The 20,171-nt window shown below is 40.4% G+C and overlaps 1 protein-coding gene across 1 annotated transcript; it reads left to right on the top strand.

The window, feature by feature from the left end:
* Nucleotides 1–17,013: 17,013 nt before the first annotated feature.
* LOC122001493 lies at nucleotides 17,014–17,736 on the top strand. Its single transcript, XM_042556267.1, has 2 exons — nucleotides 17,014–17,578; nucleotides 17,678–17,736. The coding sequence occupies exons 1-2, from the start codon at nucleotides 17,014–17,016 to the stop codon at nucleotides 17,734–17,736; spliced, it is 624 nt and encodes a 207-aa protein (XP_042412201.1).
* The last annotated feature ends 2,435 nt before the right edge of the window (nucleotides 17,737–20,171 follow it).

Below are 20,171 nucleotides of genomic sequence, written 5' to 3' on the forward strand. Positions count from 1 at the left end.
GCTCTTATCTCCACCATATTTGTTATCTTCTCTAAGTGCTATTATTCTTCTTTTGAGGTTCAATTTAGTTTAAGTTTAAATTATTATTTAGTTATTAGATTTTAATGATTTAATCTTTCTTAAGTTTAAACTATATGTAGGGATAACAATGGGATGAGATGGGGGCCAGCTTGCCCTCCCCATCCCTGCCTACAAAATATATCCCCACCTCTGAATCTGGCCTAATTCTCGTCCCCATCTAATCGGAGAATCTCCATCCCTGTCCCCACGGGTATTAAATCCCTATCTCCATCCCCATCCTGACTTCAAATGCCCATTGACCTCGCAGAGTCGGGGATGGGGGTTCCCTGATTAGAAATCATAAACTTTTCTTATATCGGGGAGGGTTCAAAATAAGGATATCATCCTCATATTTGCCCCGAACCCATATCTGAAAATTTCTCCGAACCTGAACCTATATCCTAATTGTCTCCGGAACTCGTCCCTATTTTGGGTTTTCCTCACAGGGCCTCAACCCATGGGGAAAATTGTCATCCCTAACTATATGCATTCTTAGTTTTATATGTTTAATAATGTTGCAAATTTATTTCTCATTAGATTAAAATATTACGCTTGAATGTGCAATAGGTTAAAAAATGAATTTATCACATGAGAATATTTTCATAGATTTGAAGAGTTTGTGAAGAGTTATCCCAAGTGTATAAATGACGATGAGTTATGTTGTTTGTGTAATAATTGCAAATGTAAAAATAAAACTTTCTACCATTAGGATATCGTGAAAGTACATCTAGGTAGAAATGAATTTGTTTCAAATTACTACAACTGGTATTGTCATGAAGAGTCTTATGTGTTTGAGCCAATTGAACCTTTTGTTGCTTCTTCATCTGACCCATCATTTTCACAGGAGGAATCATCAACTAATGATAATCCAATGCAATCAATGCTTTACGATGCGATAAATGTGGTTGATCATTCAAATATAGATGAAATACCAATACCTAAAGTGTCAAAGAGAAGCATGGGAAGGCATTCCTTCTGGTCATTCACAACTATCAACTACTGTAAAACTATAAAACATCAAGGCAAAATCATTTATCAGAATGATCTTACGATAACATTTGTCAATTGACGTTAGAGTTGCTCCCTATTAATAATACAATGATTGATAGCTTCTACAATATCAAAAAATTAGTTTGGGGTTTAGGTTTACTTGTTGAAAAAATTGATTGTTGTATAAATAACTACATGATCTTTTGGTGATTGAATGCAAAATATGTAATCACCCTCGTTATAAGTAGTAAAGTCACATATCAGGGAAGAAAAACAAAAAGTTACCATGGAAAATTGTATATTACTTCCCGTTAACTACTATACTAAAACGCTTATATTCATTTACTACAACAACAAGCCACATGAGATGACATCATTATGTTTAAAAAGGTTAAATCCGACACCTAGCACCCCCCCCCCCCTTCGACTACCCACATCATTGGGATGGAGTAAATCAGGATGTTGAAGCTGGCCATCACATGGGAGAGTAATTCCTCGGTCTTTACCCGGATTTGATCCTTGCTCACATGAGATGACATTATGAGCATGTACATGAAGGAGATATAATGTGTCATCCCTTTGACTCACCTGCATGGAAACATATTGATACAATATTTTTCTCCTTTGTAATGGAACACCTAATGTAAGATCGAGACTTTTAGCAGATAGATTTTATCCATTTGGTCAATCTAGACAACAATAATCATCTTGTCCAATCATATTAACACTATATAACTTGCCGCCATGAATGTGCATGAAAGATAAATTCATATTCCTTACTGTGCTTGTTCTAGGTCCAAATAATTTGAAAGAAAAGATAGATATTTTTTTGTAACTTCTGATTGTAGAGTTGAATGAATTATCGAATAAAGGGTCGGAGACTTATGATATTACAAGTAAAACTAATTTTACCCTATATGTTGCTTTATTATGGGCGATTAGTAATTTTCCAACATACTCAATGATATTCGGATAGAGCACTGCTAGTAAATTAACATGTTCACATTGAATGACAGATTCTGATGTAATTTTATTACCTTGTAGTGGGAAGGTATCTTAGTTTAATAATCATCATAAATTTTTACCAGTTGAGCATCCTTTTAGATGAAATAAGAAAGATTTAATAAAGAATAAAATGGTCAAAAAACTTCCGCCATCAATTAAGTCAGGTGAAGAAATAACTGAGGAAATAGACAATTATGGATTTGTAGAAGTAACTCATACTGATTCTAATTAAATAAATACATTATTAAGGTGTGCAAGTGTGGTTCGAAGAAAAGAAAAATATTTGAGAGTTGTCATATTAGAAGTATCTATTGATTATGTTAAGAAAAATTTCTTCGATAATATTTTTAATACTATGATGAATGTTTTGGAAAAATCAGAGGCACAACCAAATCACCTGCAGAATTGAAAGAGTTAGTTAGCAAACCTGAGTTGCATCAAAATGAAATAACCAATACATTTTTAAAGGCTTGTTATATATTGAACAAAGAAGGTAACCAAACTTTATATAATTGGTTGAAATAAATCAAATTCTCGGATGGGTATACCTCTAATATAACTCGATGTGAGGATTTTTGATATAGGAGGATCCATAAATTTTTATTATTATTTTTTTGGTAAATTTTACCTTTTTAGCATCTAAGGTATTTTTGGTCATTTTTATATTTTTTGTATTTTGAGTTCGTTTAGAATTTTTAGGATTGTGAGTCTGTTAATAGTTTTTTCTTTTTAAAAAAAAAAATTTATTTCCTTTCTTTCAAAGATAGGAATTATAGTTTATATATTAATATTTCTTTCCTTTATTTGAGTCTTAAGGTTTGAAGTTTATATAAACACGTGTTTAGATGTTTGAAAAATTAATTTTCAATTATTAAATAATATGTTTTTTAAAGAAAATGTAGAGGATAATGGTTATCTGTTCTTGTCTTCTTCTCAAAACCCCCTTCTCGTCAGCCTGCAGGATAAACACTATCCTGTCCAGCATAAGTTGGTATTAGAGTTGGCACGTTTCGATTGAGGAAGCCTAGCATTATATCCAATGGGAGGTTATTATTGTCATGATCGTGGTCATGCAAGGCAAGTTCCGGTTGAGGAAATCTTGCACCATGGTCGTAAAACCTAAGACGAGATTAAGGATTTACAGAATCGTCAAGTGATGTGAAATCTTGAAGATTGTGAGATACGTGGTCGAGAGAATTGACATGCAGACCTCTGATTTCAAGTTAATTTACTTATATTTTCTAGAACGTTATCAGCAGAGGACTTGATTGAATAAAACAAAGTGGAGTAGATTTTTTATTATGATAAAGTTCATGATCAAGTGAAGATAGAATTGGTGAGCTTCAAATGCAGAGGTCTAGTATTGACATGGTGGAAGCACTTGCGAGACTCACAAGACTGGTAAGGTAAAGCCAAATCATAAATTGGAAGAAAAATGAAGAAGATGAAATGTCACTTTCTTCCCTTTGGTTACATTCAAACTTTGTTCCAGGAACGATTAGGTTTCACCATGGATTATGATAGTTCCCGGCATGACCTGGACAAATTCGAAAATGATTTAGAGGAAGAATTTGAACTAGAACAAATGGAAGTTGAATCTCGATCTCAAATTAGAGATGAGACCGAGGTAATTAACGAGCCGGTATCTGACGATTATGGAGCCAACTAAGTGCTTGATGATGATCCTTTATTCGTTCTGGATTCATGTTCTGTCCAACAATATAATTCTGAACCTTTTATCAAATTATATGAAACAACGGATTGTAGACCATCTGAGCAAGACCTAAGAGATTAATGAACCGATGTATGAGGATGATGAAGTTGACAATGGTAGTTGTATAACTGAAACTAATGAAAATGTAGCAGTAAATGATGTTGATGCCATTGAATCTGAATTTGCCATTTCAAAGGAATCAGAAGAATCTAGCTCTTCTTTGGCCGGTTCAGTTAAAGTCGAAAGGTTATCGGATGATGAAAGTAAAGATATTAATCAATAATCTGGAGTTTTAGAAGAGAGTTAAGTGCCAGTGAATATCAAAGGAACATGACTGTGATTTGGGCGTTAGGCCTGTTGTGGCCACGGGATTCCCTCAGACCTTACTATCTTCCTTAGAACCATGGTGGTCCACAAGATACAGACGATGCTTGCATTGCAGAGATGAACTCTGCAATTTGTAGTACTCAATCCTGTTCCAAAATTGACGAGGATGTCTCCCAGCCTTTAGTTGGAACCAATTATAAAGAGATATCATATTCTGCAAGCACAAATTTCCAGGTCAAAACTGAAAGATCAAATGAGCAGGAATATGGCAATGTATCAGTTAGACCTAGTTTGGTGGATCTAGGGATGAAGCAGATAGACAGGTGTTTTCTGTTCATGATGTCAAGCAGACAGGCAATGGGGACGACCTTCAATCTGATGTACATCTAAAGGAAAACATTACTTCATCAACATGCTGTGAAGCTTCATGAGGCTTCAGATTCTGCTGATAGAGAAGCAAAATTTGAGGGAATTAATAATGTTGTTTCTCTGCCTGAGCATATTCAATCGGAAAAAGTGATAATGTTGCTCAAGGAAGATGTATAAATATCAGTCATGATAATTACAATAAGGATGACTTTCCTACTGAATCTTCTGATGCAAAGTTTTTTGTAATAAAATCATACAGTGAGGAGTATCAAGTATAATGTATGATCTAGCACTCACAATGGAAACAAAAAAGCTTGATATGCAGATGCACAGAATAGATATGTAGGAAAACCAAGCAAGTGCCATGTCTTTCTTTTCTTTTCTGTCAATGCAATTGGGCAGTTCTGTTGTCTTGCTGAAATGGTTGGTCTTGTTGATTTTGAAAAGGATATGAATTTTTGGCAGCGTGATAAATAGTCGGGAAGCTTTGCTGTAAAGTGGCATATAATCAAGGATGTGCCTAATACAAGTCTTCGTCACATTGTATTAGAGAACAATGAGAATAAACATGTAATTAATAGTCGTCCCCTCACTTTTACCGAGTTGATCTTCCTTTGGATTACCATTTGAAACTACTCTAAATTTAAGGATGAGTTCTTTCAACCCAACAGGATTTGTAGGTTATTATTATTATTTTTGATAATTTTCAGATTTTTGATATTTAAGGTATTTTAGGTATTTTTGGTTATATATATATATATATATTATAGTTGGTATAGGATTCTTAAGACGGTGAGTTTGTTAATAATTTTTTCTTTTTTTTTTTAAATTTCTTTTCTTTCTTTATAAGATAGGAATTGTAGCCTAAAATTTATATTAGAATTTTTTTCTTTTATTTGGATCTTAGGGTCTGAAGTCTATATAAACATATATTTAACTGTTGAAAAATTAATCCTCACTTATTAAATAATATTTTTTTTTTCAAAAAAAATCTAGAGGATAACGATTAGGGCATCCACAGTGGGAGCTCCTGTAAAATACCGGAAAAATGACAAATATTAATAAGGGAATTTTCCGGAATTTTTAGAAATTTTTCGGGAATTTTTCGGAGTTCGTACGGATGAGTTAACGGGGATCAAGATGGGGCCCGGAAAAACCTGTTTAGGTTACCCAGTTTTAGTAAGGAAAAGTTTTATTTTTCTTTTCCTTTTTACTTTTCTTTTTCTTTATATTTTTCTTTATTTTCCTTAATCCCTCCGTTTCTCTCCCTCGCGCACCTGAGCCCATCCCGACGCTGCCTCCTTTCTCCTCCTCTCTGCCCTAACCGCCGGCCGGCGGTTTCTCTTCTTCTCCTCTGCCGACGCCGTCGCCGTGCCCTAGCACAAGCCACCACCGGTCGGGCTGTGTACCTCACCCTCCCGAGACACTTCGGCCACAGGAGTAAGAGCCGGCCTCTCCACGCCGAGCTCTAAGTTTTCAGCGCCGACCACCACCGGCCATATCTTCTCTTATTCCCTTACTATGCCGTGCCCTAGTATTGGGTTTGCATCTGCTGCCGCTTGATATCTTCTCCCCTCTGCCGGTCCGTCTCTCCTTCTCCTCATTTCCGAGCCGCACCAGGCGCCGCCACCACCTGAGGCTGAACGGAGCAACGCCTGACCTAGGGTTTCCGGCAGTGGGCTGATACCTGATTATTCCAGCCACTGCTGGTTGCTACCATCGCCGGAAAAGAAGGTCGGGTAATGGTATTGTTAATTTCAACAGTGATGTAGATTTTTGGTATGCTATTGTAGGGATTTCCAATTAGTTAGATATGGAATTTGTTTTCCAATTGGCAGTGACAGTGGTGTGAAGCTATTGGATTCCGGCTACCACAACATTGAATGCCTTGGTTGTTTCCTTGATATCCAATTTTGATCCTGGTAGTGTGGAGGATTTTTCAGCAGCAGGCAACCTTTCACTGCAGTCATTTGGATTGTGAACTGAGGTAAGGTTTAGGGTTTTACTTTGATTATGTTGTTGATGATTGATTGATAGGATTAGGTAGTTTGGAATTGATCTAATGGTGGATTGGGGATTAGGTAACTAACCCTAATTTATCGTTAGACTTTATTTAGATAAGTTGATGATTATTATTTAGGGTTTTTCCCTAAATGGTTTTAAGGATTTATTTAGCAATTCATTCGAATTTTAGCTAAATAAAAATGTATTTATTGGATACAGGATTTTGACGCGAGACGAGTATCTCGATGTCGGATTTGGACATTCCTATTGGAGGCGGGTACTTTTGACTTATGTCATTTGATATGCTTAGTAATTAAATTAACATGTTGCATTAATTGTGTTTCTTATCTGTTTCGGTTAATCACTACCCAAATCTTACATGCTTGATTGATTGATTGGTTTTGCATCTCAGGTATATTTTACCTGTTTGTACATGCTTATAGGGGTAGTGATATGCCATGCTTGACCATGTTCAGGACCTAGGTTTTTATACCTTCTGTGTACCTTTGATTCGGTATGATTCGTTGACCTAGGGTGCACTTTTCTATATATATATGGATTAGGTCAGGATGTTTATATGGTTATTGCCATGCATCATTTGCATGATTGCATGCTGTGCGATAGTCCGCTCCATTATTGTTGAGCACATCGCCAGTTACATGGATCTGCACACACCACCACTCATGGGTTAGTGGTCGATTCAGGATGAGTGTGTTGCAGCAGGGACTCTGTTAGGCACCGTTGGTCCGCTCATGGGTAGTGTGACACAACGTGTTATCCGGCAGGGATTCCTCCCCGTCTTTGAGTACCGGGAGTTGAGAGCATTGCGCTCCCCCATCTATGATTTGGGGTAGGAGGATAGGTGTACTCCGACAGCATCCCGTCCACTCGGAGTAGTGACGACAGAGTGCACGGTTGTCACAGCCCTACCCACTCGGCCTCACTATGTGTGTGAGATGATCGACTGACGTCAGGGGTGACCAGGACGCATCATTGGCATCATATGCATGATGCATTTATTGCTTGTGTTTGTGTTTGCTGCATTTATATGCTGCATATTGTTTGGATACCTATGTTTGACATGCATACAGGATTTCCTTATCCCTCGGACTGTTTGACCTTATACTCAGGACCTGGTTAGTACAGTATTCTCCTGTTTATTTCAGATGCATTCTTATCTTTCTTATCAGGAGACTGTACGCATGATTAGTGCTAGGTGTTGTTTCTTTACTTTGCATATCAACTGTACCTGCTGAGTGTTGGACTCACCCGCATTGTTGTTATTGTTGTGTTTGTGCTTGCTGCAGTTATATGCTGCATATTGTTTGGATGCCTTGTTTGAGTTGCATTTAGCTTTCCTATACCATCGACTTTATTTTAGTTTTGTTTTGGACTTACATATGGATATTGTATGGAATCTTTCTGTTGGATGGACTTTTAGTATGATTTGGATTTACTCTACTACATGCCTGCCTGAACGGCAGAAGAGGTAAGAAAAAATCAGATTTGGGCTTTACGAGTGTAGTTGAGTAGGGTTGATTTCGAGTCAGAGTATTATTACTGCGTGGTTGTGTCAGCCAGAGGCTGAATATATATATATAAACTGCGTGGTGATTGATTTTTATTACTGTTATTATTTCAGCCGCCTGTGGCTGAGTATTTAGTGCTTGTAGAAAATTTTAATTGTCCGCCGTACAGGGGAGATGCTGCCGAAATTTTCTCGGACAGGGACTCTTCTCGGGGCGTGACAATTTAGTGGTATCAGAGCACAGTTTTACGATCTTTTGTTTCGTATTTTTGATTTTTGGGATTTATCGGATACCAATTTATTTGGTATCAGAGCGGGTTATGATACCTACTTTTGGTGTTCTGGAGATTTATCGGATACCTGTTGTTGGTATTCTGGATATTTGGGTTAGCCAGGTTTGCGAGTCAAACTGGGCATTATCGGATTTTCGATATGGTTATGTTTCGGATTTCCGTTTCGGATTTATTTGGATTTCCGGCGATATGTACGTTCGGAATTTTGAGGTCAAATTGGGGACTGGACAGCGACGGAACATCTCCAGACAGCAAATTGGTATGTTGTTATTTTTTGTTGGTTATATTGGTATTGATATCTGTAATTTAATTTAACAGATATGAGACGATCTACTCGTATTGCTGCGAGACGTGGTGCTGGACGACCACGTGCGAGGACCACGGGATCTCTGGATATGCCAGAGATGCCTGTCAGTCAGGGACAGACTCAGGATGCAGCGGGAGCATCGGGCTCTCAAATCCCGATAGCTCCTGTAGAGATACCTACTTTGGCCACACCGACGGTATCCACGCCTACCCTGTTTACAGTACCATCAGGGGTACCATTGGTGTACCCGACATCTGCTCCAGCGCAGCCTACGACGTATTCAGTGCCACCACCACTTGGACCTACAGTGTACCCGACACCAGTGGCACCTGTACCCCCAGTGCCTACAGTAGCAGCAGCTGCACCATATCCGGTACCTTTTCCTACCGTACCTCCAGTTGCCACCACTTTTGTTCCCCAGGCAGTACCACAGACGGCCTATGCTCCGGTATATACAGCAGCACCGGGAGTTCCTCCTCCGGTTTATTCCGCGGTACCACCTGTAGTATCAGCTCCAGTGTTTCCGCCAGTTCCTGCAGCCGTCCCGACACAGCTCACTGATATTGTCGCTGCACGAGCTAGGATTCCAGCACTGGCCGAGTCGATGAAGACTCGTTTCACTCTTTTCCGCGGAGATCTTGATCCGAGTATGGCTCTGTCATGGATAGAGACTATGGAGCAGACTTTCTTCTATATGGCTTGCTCCGAGTGGGAGAAAGCAGAGCTGGCTGCTTACCATTTACGGGATGAAGCTAATGCCTGGTGGGTTACTCAGCGTTCTATTATTGGTGAGCGCAACGTCACATGGACCAGGTTCAGAGAGGCTTTTGAGAGCCGTTTCTTTCCACTGTCCTATCAGATGTCTCGCCGACAGGATTTTATGAGTCTGAGGCAGAATAACCGCTCAGTGACCGAGTATAATACAGAATTCCTCCGGTTGGCTCAGTTTTGTCTAGAGCTAGTTGCGGAGGACAGAACTCGCATGATGCAGTTTATACAGGGATTGGATGGTTATCTGCATGTACAGCTTGCCGGATTAGGGATTACATCATACTCTGATGCATTGAATCGAGCTTTGATGATAGAGTTAGCTCGGCAGACAGCATATCCGGACAGGAAAAGAAAGCATACGGGTCAGACATCAGGGCAGGTCCAGCAGACTCAGGCGACAGGACAGCCTCAGAGTAGTCGCAGACAGTCAGGTCAGAGTTCTTCTGGGGCGTCTCGTAGGCCTCAGAAATCAGGGCGGTCTTCTTCAGGACGTTCCCGGTTTTCTCAGCAGAACCGGCAACCACCTTCCGGTGATACTCATTGTTTCAGATGTGGATCCAGAGATCACCTCACCCCAGCTTGCTCTCTGGGACAGTCAGTTTGCTTTTATTGCAAACTGCCGGGGCACCAGAGCCGAGATTGTCAGCTGAAGGCTCAGCACACGGCTTCCGGAGGGTCAGGTCAGAGGGGACAGTCTAGTCAGTCAGGGGCATATCGAGGAGGGCAGAAAGCCCAATCTTCACAGCGTCAGCAGGGAGCAGCTCCCTCCGCAGCAGCATTTGGCATGCTTGGACAGGAGTACTCCAGTGCTTCTGTAGCACCCCAGAGTTTTGCTCCAGGACCTTATTATCCGACTCAGGGGCAGTATCAGACTCAGTCTCAGCCAGCTGCACAGTATCAGTCACCATCCTCTCAGTCTTATCTGGCACATAGTCCAGCAGCGCCTCAGTGGCAGGCTTCTGCATTACCACCTCCTCCTCCGCCAGAGACTGGTCGTGTTCATGCTATTACCAGAGAGGATGCTCAGCGGGCCGACGGATCCGTTTTCCGCGGTACGATTTCCATTTATGCATTTACTGCTGATATTTTGATTGATACTGGTAGTTCACACTCTTTTATATCCCGTACTTTTATGCGGGAGATTGGTAGATTACCTACTGTTAGGTTGCGGCAATTGACTGTCTCCCTACCGTCTGGTGATACTTTAGACGTCACCCAGGAGATCAGAGGTTGCCCGTTAGACTTTGGCAACATGATACTTACGGTAGATCTTCTAGTATTGGAGATGGTCGAGTTTGATATCATTCTTGGTATGGATTGGCTATCAGTATATCATGCTACCGTTGATTGCCAGACGAGGATGGTCACCTTCCGGCCTCCGAACCAACCCTCGTGGAGTTTCACTGGCATTAGAGACGACGGCATCTCGATTATTTCGGTGCACACGGCTGTCATGGTTTTCTGTTGTCATTGATCAGTACTGAGGACAGTAGTAGTTCGCAGCTCTCCGACGTTCCTGTTGTCCGGGAGTACGCAGATGTATTTCCAGAGGAGCTGCCAGGTTTGCCTCCTAGAAGGCCAGTGGAGTTCGCTATTGAGCTGATTCCAGGAACCGCGCCGACATCGAAAGCTCCGTATCGTATGGCACCAAAAGAGTTGAACGAGCTGAAGGTTCAACTCCAGGAGCTTTTAGACAGGGGATTTATTCGCCCTAGTGTTTTACCATGGGGTTCTCCAGTTCTATTTGTCAAGAAGAAAGACGGTACCATGAGATTATGTATTGACTACAGGCAGCTGAATTCAGTGACCGTCAGAAATAAATATCCATTACCACGGATTGAGGATTTGTTTGATCAGCTCAGAGGTACTTCAGTGTATTCTAAGATTGATCTGCGATCCGGATATCATCAGTTGAGAGTCAGAGATTCTGATATCCAGAAGACAGCTTTCCGTACCAGATACGGTCATTATGAGTTTTTGGTAATGCCATTTGGGCTTACCAATGCTCCAGCGGTGTTTATGGACTTGATGAACCGCATCTTTCTGGAGTATCTGGATCAGTTTGTTATCATTTTCATTGATGACATATTGGTCTACTCTCGTTCCGAGGAGGAGCATCTTCGCACAGTCTTGGAGATTCTTCGACGACATCATCCGACGCAAGTTCACAAGTGTGCATTCGGTTATCCTCGATCGGTTTTCGGGACACGTGGTTTCTAGCGGTATTTCAGTTGATCCTCGAAGATCGAGGTCACCGATTGGGAGCGGCGAAGTCGATTCGAGAGATCCGCAGCTTTTAGGGATTGGCGGATATTACCGACGTTTTGTCGAGGGCTTCTCGCGTATTGCTATGCCACGTCTTACCCGGAAAGGCGTGAAGTTCATATGGTCCGAGGATTGCGAGATCAGCTTGGAGCGGAGATTAGTGTCGGCTCAGTTTTGGTTTACCTACGGAGAGGATGGATTTGTACTTTACACCGCGCATCTTTTCGGGTTTGGGCTGCTTACGATGCGACCGAGTAGTCTCTTATGCTTCTCGCTTGAAGGAGCATGAGAAGAACTACCTTGACTTGAGTTAGCCATCATCTTTGCTTTGAAGCTATGGCGACATCATTTATACGGTATCACATTTGAGATTCTCACTGATCATAAGAGTCTCAAATACATTTTTACTCAGAAGGAGCTTAATCTCCGACAGAGGAGATGGATGGAGTTCCTGAAGGACTACGATTGTACTATTAGCTATCACCCAGGGAAAGCTAATGTAGTTGCAGATGCACTCAGCAGAAAGTCCAGAGGGACTTTGGCATGTCACCGAGTTTCAGTTACAGACTTGGTTTAGGGTTTCTCCGAGTTAGACCTTGAGGAGCAGGGATCTACAGAGCAGGGTATTCTTGTTACCATGGTTGCTCAGTCGTCGATCAGGACGAAGATCCGAGAGGCCCAGGCTAGTGATCAACATTTGCAGTTCATTGGCAGTCAGATAGCTTCCGGTCAGCAGGCCGAGTTTACACGAGACGAGGAGGGTGTTACATACTTTCGAGGTAGATTATGTGTACCCCAGTCTCATCCGGTCCTACAGGAGCTACTTCAGGAGGCTCACCGCTCTCGATTTGCGATCCATCCAGGTGGGACCCGTATGTATCCAGACTTGAGACGTTCCTACTGGTGGAACGACATGAAGAAAGACATCGCGGATTTCGTAGCTAGATGTCTTGTCTGTCAGCAGGTGAAGGCTGAGCACCAGAGACCTGAAAGTTTACTTCAGCGGATTCCTGTTCCTGAGTGGAAGTGGGATCACATTACCATGGACTTTGTGGTAGGTTTGCCGAGGACACGACGAGGCCATGACGCGATTTGAGTAATCGTTGATCGATTAACCAAATCTGCGCATTTCTTAGCGATTCAGAGGACTGATTCCCTGGATCGATTGGCAGATCTGTACTGCCGAGAGATCATCAGACTACATGGTGTTCCTTTGAGTATCATTTCAGATAGAGATCCACGGTTTACGTCTCGTTTCTGGCAGAGTCTGCAGCAGGCCTTGGGATTTAGTACAGCTTTCCATCCACAGACAGATGGACAGTCAGAGCGGACCATTCAGACTTTAGAGGACCTGCTGAGGTCATGTGTTATGGATTTCGGAGGCAGTTGGGAGGACCATCTGCCGTTAGTAGAGTTTGCCTACAACAACAGCTTCCATTCGGCTATCCAGATGGCACCGTTTGAGGCGTTGTATGGTAGACCTTGTCGGACACCCGTCCTTTGGGATGAGGTTGGAGAGGCCCAGTTGTTGGGACCTCATAGAGTTCAGCAGGATGCAGAGTTAGTCCGTACTATCAGACAGAGGATGTCAGAAGCGCAGGACCGCCAGAAGAGTTATGCTGATCGGAGACGCAGACCATGTATTTCTGCGAGTTTCACCCACGAAAGGGGTGAAGAGATTTGGCCTCAGAGGTAAGCTAGCTCCGCGGTACATTGGCCCTTTCGAGATCTTGGAGAGGATCGGAGCGGTAGCTTATCGGCTGGCACTACCACCGTCCCTGTCAGGCGTACACGATGTATTTCACGTATCGATGCTGAGGAGATACGTGCCAGATCCGACACATGTGCTGGCAGATATTCCAGTTCCAGTTCAGCCTGACATTACGTATGAGGAGGTTCCGGTACGGATTCTCGACCGGAAAGAGCGTCAGTTGCGGAACAAGACTATCCGGCTGGTTAAAGTCGGATGGCAGCATCATTCGGACGAGGAGGCTACTTGGGAGCTCGAGGACACTATCCGAGCTCGATATCCCCATCTTTTCACTTGAGGTATGTGATTTAGTTTACCGTTCAGCATTTATACTCTATTATCTGTTATTAGTACTTGCTGATGGTAGATATTGAAATTTGGGGACCAAATTTTTATTAGTGGAGGAGAATGTAAAATACCAGAAAAATGACAAATATTAATAAGGGAATTTTCCGGAATTTTTAGAAATTTTTTGGGAATTTTTCGGAGTTCGTACGGATGAGTTAACGGGGATCAAGATGGGGCCCGGAAAAGCCTGTTTAGGTTACCCAGTTTTAGTAAGGAAAAGTTTTAATTTTCTTTTCCTTTTTACTTTTCTTTTTCTTTATATTTTTCTTTATTTTCCTTAATCCCTCCGTTTCTCTCCCTCGCGCACCTGAGCCCATCCCGACGCCGCCTCCTTTCTCCTCCTCTCTGCCCTAACCGCCGGCCGGCGGTTTCTCTTCTTCTCCTCTGCCGACGCCGTCGCCGTGCCCTAGCACAAGCCACCACCGGTCGGGCTGTGTACCTCACCCTCCCGAGACACTTCGGCCACAGGAGTAAGAGCCGGCCTCTCCACGCCGAGCTCTAAGTTTTCAGCGCCGACCACCACCGGCCATATCTTCTCTTATTCCCTTACTATGCCGTGCCCTAGTATTGGGTTTGCATCTGCTGCCGCTTGATATCTTCTCCCCTCTGCCGGTCCGTCTCTCCTTCTCCTCATTTCCGAGCCGCACCAGGCGCCGCCACCACCTGAGGCTGAACGGAGCAACGCCTGACCTAGGGTTTCCGGCAGTGGGCTGATACTGATTATTCCAGCTTGCTACCATCGCCGGAAAAGAAGGTCGGGTAATGGTATTGTTAATTTCAACAGTGATGTAGATTTTTGGTATGCTATTGTAGGGATTTCCAATTAGTTAGATATGGAATTTGTTTTCCAATTGGCAGTGACAGTGGTGTGAAGCTATTGGATTCCGGCTACCACAACATTGAATGCCTTGGTTGTTTCCTTGATATCCAATTTTGATCCTGGTAGTGTGGAGGATTTTTCAGCAGCAGGCAACCTTTCACTGCAGTCATTTGGATTGTGAACTGAGGTAAGGTTTAGGGTTTTACTTTGATTATGTTGTTGATGATTGATTGATAGGATTAGGTAGTTTGGAATTGATCTAATGGTGGATTGGGGATTAGGTAACTAACCCTAATTTATCGTTAGACTTTATTTAGATAAGTTGATGATTATTATTTAGGGTTTTTCCTAAATGGTTTTAAGGATTTATTTAGCAATTCATTGAATTTTAGCTAAATAAAATGTATTTATTGGATACAGGATTTTGACGCGAGACGAGTATCTCGATGTCGGATTGGACCATTCTATCGAAGGCGGGGGTACTTTTGACTTATGTCATTTGATATGCTTAGTAATTAAATTAACATGTTGCATTAATTGTGTTTCTTATCTGTTTCGGTTAATCACTACCCAAATCTTACATGCTTGATTGATTGATTGGTTTTGCATCTCAGGTATATTTTACCTGTTTATACATGCTTATAGGGGTAGTGATATGCCATGCTTGACCATGTTCAGGACCTAGGTTTTTATACCTTCTGTGTACCTTTGATTCGATATGATTCGTTGACCTAGGGTGCACTTTTCTATATATATATGGATTAGGTCAGGATGTTTATATGGTTATTGCCATGCATCATTTGCATGATTGCATGCTGTGCGATAGTCCGCTCCATTATTGTTGAGCACATCGCCAGTTACATGGATCTGCACACACCACCACTCATGGGTTAGTGGTCGATTCAGGCTGAGTGTGTTGCAGCAGGGACTCTGTTAGGCACCGTTGGTCCGCTCATGGGTAGTGTGACACAACGTGTTATCCGGCAGGGATTCCTCCCCGTCTTTGAGTACCGGGAGTTGAGAGCATTGCGCTCCCCCATCTATGATTTGGGGTAGGAGGATAGGTGTACTCCGACAGCATCCCGTCCACTCGGTCACTCATCAGGAGTAGTGACGACAGAGTGCACGGTTGTCACAGCCCTACCCACTCGGCCTCACTTTTGTATGAGATGATCGACTGGCGTCAGGGGTGACCAGGACGCATCATTGACATCATATGCATGATGCATTTATTGCTTGTGTTTGTGGTTGCTGCATTTATATGCTGCATATTGTTTGGATACCTATGTTTGACATGCACAGGATTTCCTTATCCCTCGGACTGTTTGACCTTATACTCAGGACCTGGTTAGTACAGTATTCTCCTGTTTATTTCAGATGCATTCTTATCTTTCTTATCAGGAGACTGTACGCATGATTAGTGCTAGGTGTTGTTTCTTTACTTTGCATATCAACTGTACCTGCTGAGTGTTGGACTCACCCCGCCTCCATTGTTGTTATTTTCAGGTTGATGCTGTCAGGAGAGAGTTCCAGTCGCTAGTCCCCACTGCACGTAGTGCTACTCCGCTGCTGGTTTTTGAGTTGTTTCATTTTAGCTTTTCGCTATCAGACTTTATTTTAGTTTTGTTTTGGACTTACATATGGATATTGTATGGAATCTTTCTGTTGGATGGACTTTTAGTATGATTTGGATTTACTCTACTACATGCCTGCCTGAACGGCAGAAGAGGTAAGAAAAAATCGGATTTGGGCTTTACGAGTGTAGTTGAGTAGGGTTGATTTCGAGTCAGAGTATTATTACTGCGTGGTTGTGTCAGCCAGAGGCTGAATATATATATATAAACTGCGTGGTGATTGATTTTTATTACTGTTATTATTCCAGCCGCCTGTGGCTGAGTATTTAGTGCTTGTAGAAAATTTTGATTGTCCGCCGTACAGGGGAGATGCTGCCGAAATTTTCTCGGACAGGGACTCTTCTCGGGGCGTGACAGCTCCTTCGGAGCTCCCACTGCAGACGTGTCATGAGGGAGAAACCTCCCTCCCATGGACGGAGGTTTTTCACCTCACATGACGAAGCGGTCCGTAGTTACGAAGCCGCTTCGTCATGCTTTTTATTTTTATTTTTTATATTAATTTTTTTTTAATAATTAAAAAAAAACAATGGTCACAGTAATAGATTTGGTATACTATGTCGTTGAACAACGGCTATTTTAGCCGTTGTTAAACGGTTAACTTTATTTTTTTAATTTATTTTTTTTATATAAATAGATGATCGATTTCATATTTTTCATTCATCTCCTTGTTATCTTTGCTTTCGATTTCTTTCTTCAACTTTCTATATTTTTCAACCACAAAAATATCTTGGTTTATTTCAAATGACTCAAAATCCAGATCGATCTATGCTCTAGGAATTCTGGAGAAACGAATTGGCGGAAGATGCGGAGGATATAGATAAACGAAGAATGCTCCAACTATATGAGCAGCGACAAACGGTACGTCAAAGAGCTCAAAGTTCTTCCGGTAGAACACAGAGAAAAAGGTATTTGAATCGGGATCGTGAAGTTGGACATGCTCGTCTTTTCAATGATTACTTTTCTGATGATCCGGTATATCCTGATGACATATTTCGATGTCGATTTCGAATGAAAAAAGAGTTATTCTTTCGTATAGTTGATGTTGTGAAAAATCATTCCAAATATTTTCAATGGAAGGTCGATGTAGCAGGGAAAAAAGGTTTCTCACCACTTCAGAAATGCATAGCGGCTATTCGTCAATTGGTGTATGGAGTCCCTGCTGATCATTATGATGAGTATCTACGAATTGCTGAAACAATTGCCATCCAATGTTTATTCAACTTTTGTCGATGTGTAATTGAAGTGTTCGGGGCCCAATATTTAAAAAGACCTAATGCTGCTGATATCCAACACTTGCTTGAAATGCATGAGCAGAGACATGGTTTCCCTGGCATGTTGGACAGTCTTGATTGCATGCATTGGCAATGGAAAAATTGCCCCGTTGCTTGGAAAGGTCAGTTTACTCGAGGAGATCATGGCGTCCCAACAATTGTGCTCGAAGTCGTTGCATCTTCGGACTTGTGGATATGACATGTCTTTTTTGGGATTGCAGGGTCACACAATGATATCAATGTGCTTAACGAATCACCGTTATTCAACGACGTCTTATAAGGTAATGCACCCGAGATTAATTTTACGATTAATAATACACAATATACAAAAGGATACTATCTGACCGATGGGATCTATTCAGAATGGGCTACTTTCGTCAAGAGCTTTCCATGTCCCCAGGATCCCAAAAGAAAAATATTTAAGGAACGATAGGAGGCCGCGAGAAAGGATGTCGAGAGGGCATTTTGGGTGCTTCAATCACGATGGGCAATGATAAAAGGTCCAGGACGATTTTGGTACAAGGATAATTTGAAGGACATCATGTATACATGTATTATTTTGCACAACATGATTATTAAGAATGAGGGAGATGCAGTAGTCAATTGGTCGGACGATGAAGGAGATTCTCAAGCACAAATATTTCAAGGCTCCACTCAAGAATTCCAAGCATACATCCACAGAAATTATGAGCTACGTGATAATCAACTACATCATCAACTTCGAGCTAACTTAGTTGAGTATATCTGCCTATCTGGGCACGCTATAATTGTAATCAGTGAAAAAAAATTTATTAATTGCGATATATGTATTGTAATATTTATGCAATTTTTTTAATTATGAAAGTTATTTTATGTTAGTAATTTATGAATTTAAATTTATTAAAATTTAATTATATAAAATGTAAATATGAAGAAGAGATAATGAAATATATATAATGAAAAGTGTGGGATCCATGAAGAAGTTGTTGAGAGGTTTTTTGATAGTGAAAAGAGGTATGAGGTTTTTAACTTTTGATGTGGCGCAGACGTGGTAATGAAGGAGCTCACAGTGGGTTCTAACCACTGTGAATGCTCTTAGTTCTACTTACCTACTCCTCAAACCCCTGTTCTCATTAGCCCATATCAATTTTCTATTTTTAATTCATTTTTTCAGGTATAACGTAGATAAAAGTATATTCTATTATAATTAGTAGATATTTAGACTCACATTAAAGTATTTTTTTATTTTTCTATAAACTCTCATTTGTCATTTATATATTTTTGCTGATAAATAATTTTGAGTTATTATATATCTAGTTTAATTTTAGATTCATATGAGTAAAATAATTTCAAAATAGAAATTATAGTGAAATCAAACCATGTATTTTATAATAATCTATATTATATTTGCTATAAAATCAGATGATGAGATATGACGATGATGAATAGTGATTTTTTTTTAATCATAATCATGTAGATTTGAACACTATGTTTAGTTTTGTGATGGAAGTATTTGGAATGTCTTAAACTATATACCATGATTTGTTAATATAATGAATTTTGAATGGATAGTTATTTTGTAATGGTGTTGGTTTGTTGTATCATGGATGCATTTATTTGGATAATACATTGTGGATGGTTTTTATTGTATAGTTGTTGTTATGGTGGTGGTTTGTGTATGAGTTTGTGAATGATGTTTGTGTGATGTGTACGGAGTGAATGAGGGATGTGGTTGTGATGGTATCATGGATGTGTTTGTGGTATTGTTGTATGGGTATCTTTGTATGTTTGTGTATTGGGAATGTAAACCAGTTGTATATTATAAAATCGGGGAGGTTCTGTTAAAAACTTGCTTAACATTAGTAATAAAAAATAAATTTCTGGTTCTTTCCATCGCTAACATATGCTAAAAAGTAAGGGTGTAAATGGATCAAGCAACTCATGAGCTATTCGAAACTCAATTCGATAAAAGCTCGTTTGAGTTCGTTTAATGAGCCTCGTTAAGATAAACAAATCAAGCTCAAACTTCACAATATTCAGCTCATTAGCTCGTGAACATGTTCGTTAAATAAAAAAAATAATAGTTTTGATATTGAATTTATAGATTTTACACTCTACTTATGACACATATAGACAAATATATTAAATTTATTTATTAGAATAAAATTATAAATTTTAATAAGAATAATATAATTTTCTTTAAATATATAATTTAGTTTTGAATAATATTTAAATTTATAATTTATATTTATTAAGCTTGTTTAGGCTCGATAAAAGCTCGAGTAAGCTCGTGAGCCATGAATATATTTGTTAAATAAAGCTCGAGTTTGGCTCGATTATAAACGAGTCAAACTCAATCATTCAAGAGTTCGGCTCGGTTCGCCTCAATTACACCCTTATTAAAATGATTACTATTATATGTCACTTATTAGTGATGGAAATAAAATTCCATTACTAATTAGCAATGGAATTATAATTTTCCTTCACTAACTAGCGACAGTTTTTTAAATTTCTGTCGCTATATTCAGTGACAGAAAAATTTTTCGTTGCTAAAAGTAGTGACTGAAATAATTTTCCATCGCTAAATGATATAGGCAATGAAAAAATGCGTCTGAAATATTCGATCGTTAATCAATCTCTACTTTCTTTTAGCGACTAATTAACGACCAAAATTTCAATCACTAATTGTAGGTTTTCTTGTAGTGATTGATGAGTCAAGTGGTTAAGTAGGCTGAT

This window comes from Zingiber officinale, chromosome 1A, assembly GCF_018446385.1.
Source record: "Zingiber officinale cultivar Zhangliang chromosome 1A, Zo_v1.1, whole genome shotgun sequence".
Lineage (NCBI taxonomy): Eukaryota > Viridiplantae > Streptophyta > Magnoliopsida > Zingiberales > Zingiberaceae > Zingiber > Zingiber officinale.

Coding starts and splice junctions, on each gene's coding strand:
- LOC122001493 (XM_042556267.1), top strand. CDS start 17,014: ATGCTCCAACTATATGAGCAGCGACAAACGGTACGTCAAAGAGCTCAA. Junction 17,579..17,677: donor TTGCCCCGTTGCTTGGAAAG/GTCAGTTTACTC, acceptor TTGGGATTGCAG/GGTCACACAATGATATCAAT.